At 31.4% G+C, this 6,000-nt stretch overlaps 1 protein-coding gene across 1 annotated transcript; it reads right to left on the bottom strand.

The window, feature by feature from the left end:
- Positions 1-2,143: 2,143 nt before the first annotated feature.
- Positions 2,144-4,643, bottom strand: LOC129306662 (zinc-finger homeodomain protein 3-like). Its single transcript, XM_054947363.1, has 2 exons — positions 4,359-4,643; positions 2,144-3,713 (listed from the first exon to the last, which is right to left on the bottom strand). The coding sequence occupies exon 2, from the start codon at positions 3,535-3,537 to the stop codon at positions 2,542-2,544; it is 996 nt and encodes a 331-aa protein (XP_054803338.1). The 5' UTR covers positions 3,538-3,713; positions 4,359-4,643; the 3' UTR covers positions 2,144-2,541.
- Positions 4,644-6,000: the final 1,357 nt, after the last annotated feature.

Here is a 6,000-nt window from a genome sequence, read left to right as displayed (position 1 = left end):
AAAATAATGCAGCAAATAAGCTAGTCAAAATTAAACTTAATTTCTTATACATCTTTGTATCTTCTCTATGTTAATTCTCTTCTTCTAATTAGAGTTACCAGGAACTAGCTAGTACTAGTACTATTTAAGATTAATCATGGGAGCTAATAATTAAAACAATATTTTTCAAAGTTACCATTTGAGATATTAGGAACATTTTTAAAATAAATGATAGCCTTGGATAAAACGTTTTTTTTTATAGAATGGATAAAACATTATTATTATATTATTTTTTGGTCAGAAACATTATTATTATACTAAAAAAGAATACAATGTAACTTTCATGATTCTCAGTTGTGATGTTAAGTACTAATTATAGTTATGTTTTTATCTTAAAATATTAATTTATAGTCATTAGCTATTGATTTCATAAGCTTTGGCTCGTTAATCATCATTGTCAATATAAATTTAAATAGAATAAAATATAAAAGGGTTAAGGATTTGCATTAATCATAAGTTATAAAAAAAATTAGGTTAATTATATTGGATCTTAAAGATTTATGAGGGCATGGACATACTTTAGCGACCGAGTTTAAAAAATACTTATAAACACACTTGCAAATTTCCTACTAATAAAATTTTTTATATAATTAAACAGGATTTGAACTCATATAGCTCATGGATCATGCTAAGTTTTTCTTAATTTTCGTGTTTTAAGACACTTTTTCCTAAACAAAAATACAGTGAATCAATATTATCATTTTTATAAAAACATCAATATAAATTATAAAACTTAGGGAGCCGCATGATTAATATCATAGGCCATAAACAGTAAGACAACTCTTGAGTGCAGTTTTGTGCATTATTTCCGATTGTTTCGGTTTTCCTACAGATTTCACTATATTTCGTATGTTTTTTAATTTATTAAATAATTTATTCATTTTAGCTGGACTTGGAAATAAATATTAAGAAAAATAGTACATATAATGTCAAGAAATACTATATTTATAAACTAAATTACATGGGAAAAAATATCTATCTAGTTAAATAAATAAATGAACAGTATATTTTGCGACAGTTACCTGAGGTAACCGATGACATAAGTACGCTGCCCCGGAAATAGAATCCAAAGCTCTGGAGGTGAGGACAAAATAATTCAACATAACTTGTTCAACTTTTTCTGATATACATCAGTTTCTAATAAGAGAATACAAAAGTTCTCCAATTTGATCCGACTTAATTTAACTTGAAATGGTCTTATCCTATTCAATTTATATAAACACTAATCCTTTAAGATTAAAAAAATTAAAAAGATTAAATTATTTTTTTAGGTTAGACTAAACAGGCCATTGGACATTTAGACCATTTGATCCAATTCAATTCTATTAATTTATTTAATATAATTATAATTAATTTATTTTTAACAAATATTCAAGTGTAATTAAAGCTAAGAAAATGATTGAAGATTTGTTAAGTTTGTTTCTAAATTTGTTGTTGTAATATAGTATTGTTGAAATTTGTTGAGTATTATTTTTATTAAAATTATAAATTTAAATTATTTGGACTGTAATTGAAATATTTTTAAAGTATTTTTATTATCTTAATTGAGTTTATAAGGTTGAAATAGATTATTACCTCTTATAGAGAAAAAAATTATATAAGTACTAAACTAATAGGACTAATTTTTCAGTCCTATGAATCAAGTACGGTCTTATTAATTTTTGAATTAACACTAGACAAGATCGGATTATGAGTAGTTTAATCCAATTTTTTTTATAAAAAGGATCAGATTTCAGGTTAAATTAAAGTTTAATACCATCCAATCTTTTTATATAATTTCTAACAATAATAGATTTTCTCTCAATTCAATTTGTTTATTTTTTGAGCAAATTACTTTTGAACCACTATTTCTCCCCTAAAAAGTATTTTTCCATTTTCTTTTTTTCTTAATTTATTCAATTTTTAATACATTACATGTAGCATGAAAATATAAATAATGGAACTTATAGTAGATTTTATTGTATCAATTACCCATAAAATAATATCAGAAGCCCAACCATATAATATGACAGGTCTCTTAAAAAATACGAAAAGCAAATTCTCAAGATGAAAGTAAATAAAAGATAGTTGGCGAAATAAATAAATAAATAAATAAAAGATCAAATAACCAAGAAAAACCGTATCGTTGTATCAATTAAGGAAAACATAATACAGAATAGTATAGCCGTAGCTTATAGACTCATTGCTGCATTATCCATCTGTCTTCGCTAAATAAAATGGCTTAAAAGAAACATCGCATCACCACCACCCAGAACTGATCTATGGAACTTCACCCAATAATGAAATCTGGTAAAACTAAACCCACAGTACAAAGATATATTATTTTATAGAGCAAAGATAGTACTCAAGACAGACCCACGGAGATAAATGATAAGAAGGGTACTAAACATGAAGAAGGAAGTGAAAGTCAACACTTTTAACTAGCTAATAATTAAATAACCAGAGAGTTAATTAAAAACAATAATAATAATAACGATTATGAAATAGTTATAGTTTTCATAATTAAGATGGTGTAGTAGCAGTGAGAGGAGGTGGTGGAGCGGTGGGATTGATCTTTTTGGCGGAGCTGTGCTTATTGTTGTGCATCCAAACCTTAAGCACTCTTCTCTTCACACCAATCTCTTGACAAAACTGTTGCACCACAGACTCTTCCTGTTTCTGAATCTTCCACCCAACTCTCTCAGCAAAGTCCAGCATCTTCTCCTTCTGCTCCTGTGTGAACTTGGTCCTGAACCTCTTCTTGTTCTGATGATGATGGTGGGATGGTCTCATTATCCCATGATGATGATGATCTTCTTGCTCATCAGATAAGTCTGAAGGGAGGGATGAGTGGTGGGACCCCATGACATTGTAGGGCATGACCATTCTAGAAGGTAGGATGTTACCTGGTGGTGGTGTAGGGTAGCCAGCAAGAGTTTCAGGAGGAGGAGGAAGGAGGAGCTTCCTACCACCTAACCTGTAAGGATGATTATTGGTAGTGTTGTGATATTGAAGGTGGTGGTGATGATGATGAAGATATTGATGAAAATGATGATCATGTTGTTGTTGTTCATGGCCCTCAACTTCTTTTCTGTGGAAGTTTCTGTGGCATTGGCAGGCTGAGCAAGTGAGAGCTTCAAGGGTTCCTTCTTCTCCACTAGGCATGAACTCTCCACATCCATCTGTGGCATTTCCTCCCATGGAAGCTGCATGGTTCTTCAAGCATTCTCTGTACTTCACCACTAGTTTCTTGCTGCTGTAGGGCCCATGCTGGTGATGACCCTCCTCCTCCTCCTCCTCCTCCATGCCACCGGCTACTCCTCCTCCTCCCCCGCTGTTATGGGGCGGCGCTGAGGCTACTGGTAGTACTGAGGAATTAGAGATCATGTGGTGAGGGACTTGGATTGGAGGCTCATGATGATGGTGGATCAGGTGGCCATGGCCATTATTACCACCTCCATAAGAAGTGGCACTGTTTATTGGGATTGGGATCTCTCCTTCTTCACTGGAAAATTCCATCCTCTTTTTTTCTCTTTTGGCTCTCTGGGGGTTATTGTTTCACTCTTGTTTGCTAGTTTGGAGACCAAAAGGGGAAATCACAAGAGAGAAATTACGAGAGGGATTGGAAATTCAAATTAAGTAGTGCTGTGAGAACACCACTTATCCGGTTTCAATTCAAGCAAGTTTCCTAGCACCTGAAGAAAGAGAGCTAGCTAGCTGTCAAATTTTCAAAGTGATGATCAACTCTTTTAGGTTCTGGGAATTAACAGTTCCAGCAATGGAAATTAACAAGTGAAATGTAGGACGGGCTTTTTCTCGCTTTTTGAGGGACGACCAAAGTGAAAGTGATGATCTAGCTAGCTAGATATTTTCTGCTCAATCCACAAAAGGAAAAGGCAAGAGACTAGATAGAAGAAGATAGGACAAGAAAATGGTGAATTTAGGAACTGAGTAATTAAGAAGAAGATCAAGAAGGAAACAGCAAAGTATGAGAGAAACTATACACTAATAAGAGATTGAGAATCTGAGAGAACTACTTTATTTTCTTTTTTGATGAGAGCAAACAAAACACTTTCCCTCTCTGGGCATTTTCTGGCCAAGTTATGATGATATCTCATGAAAAGGAGAGAGAAAGTGATCCAATATAAGAGAGATAAAGGGGGGAGAGAATAGAGAGAGAGAGAGAGAGTCCGCAACAGGCAGGCAGACAAATTAAACAAACAGTCTCTCTAGCTATAGCTAATGAAAGTGAGGAAAATAATGAAACTGGAAGCAGCTAGCTAGCTAGAGACCTTGTTTCTAGAATGAATTAAGAGAATTTGAAACTGAAAACGTCATACCAGTATCAAGTTGTAGCTTGGAGAGTGGTAAGCTCCTTCATGATCTTAAACCTTCAATTTCAACTCGCGAGAGAGAGAGAGAATAGAATTAGGGTAAACTGGAGGAGGAAGTGAGAGAGATATGGACAGAAGAGACGAAGGAAGACAAGTTAGAGAGACTGGATTTGAGAATGAAATGAAATAAGAAGTAATAAACAAGAGCTTAAAAGGGAAGATGAGACATGAGAGAGAGAGGGGGAGAAGCAGATTTTTTTTTTTTTTTGGTTACAGACAAAGAGGAATGCACAGTGGAGTTTTTAGGAGACGGAATTAGCTACAAAGTAGCAAGACATAATTTTTTTTTTTTTGGAAAAAAAAGAAAGAAAGAAAAAGAGGTGGGGCGATTTCTTTGCTTGCACTATCAGCCATCAAGTTTGCGCCATTAGAGTGTAGCAGAGAGTGTCAGACAGTGGGGAGGACAAAAGAAAGGCAGGTAGTTAACGAATAAGTTTATGTGGACTGTTAATATGAACTTTAACAATTTAGATATCCCAATATTTATAATCATTAAATTCAAATTCAATAGATATTGATCAAAATTACATTACTGAGTCAATTTAAACAATGACTTTTTAAAAAAAATTAAAAATATTATCATCATAAAATATATTTAAAATTCATTAAAATATTTATATTACAATTGCATTAAAATCTGGTATTACGCATTTTTGAAAGGTTGATATTGCATTCTATATTATTAATGGAGATGGTTTCATTTTATTTTTATATTTAAAAGTTAACTGAACATCAAAACTCAAAATTATCCTGGGATTGTTATGTTGTTGTCATTAAATTATATTTTTGGTAATAATTAAATATTTATATAATTTTAAAAGAAAATATTTTGTGACATGTGAGTTAAAAAAGTGTTGTACCTAACTAAAAGTTAAACAATGAATGATTTTCTTTTGTTAATAACCAACCACAAGTTACTCAACAACTAAAAATAGTAATAAGTGATAATATAGAAAACCAAGCATTCCATATATATAACCAACAATTAAAAAGAATATAATGAAAAAGCTTTTCTTTTTTTATAACAAATCAAAAAATTTAGGTGAACAAGATTTCTAAATTTAAAAAAAATGAAAATACTTACATATCAATCACCAACAAAATTTTCATATCACCAACAAGGAGTGATTTGAACATACGACTTTGTAAATTATGGACTAATAAATATTTATACCAAATAGATCAATCTTTATTGGTGAAAAAGCCTTTCTTTCTCTTTATTGAAACTGAATGTATAAGTATATGCCACATTTAACCCTATTAATTCTGTTTGTACTCTCATTATATTCTTACAGTTGAAGGGAAGAATTTAAGAAGTGTGTTCCATTTAAGAGACAAAAGTTATTGAAAATATACAATTTCTTCTATCTGTATCCTTTTCATCACACACACATATAGCCGTTATTAGTTAGATGAACTTGCTATTATTATTTTGTGTTTCATTCACATAAACATTATTAAATAGGAATTTATCGTGATTTCATTTTGAATTTTTTGACTAATAATTATTAAAGTGAGTGATTGGAAAGAATGAAAAGAAAAGCCAAACATAGTACCAAGAATGGTGATAATTGGGTCTTTGGCTATA

Source organism: Prosopis cineraria, unplaced genomic scaffold, assembly GCF_029017545.1.
Source record: "Prosopis cineraria cultivar Desert tree isolate PC_DT_omini unplaced genomic scaffold, ASM2901754v1 PC3, whole genome shotgun sequence".
NCBI lineage: Eukaryota > Viridiplantae > Streptophyta > Magnoliopsida > Fabales > Fabaceae > Prosopis > Prosopis cineraria.
This window is presented reverse-complemented; position numbering and strand designations above follow the sequence as displayed.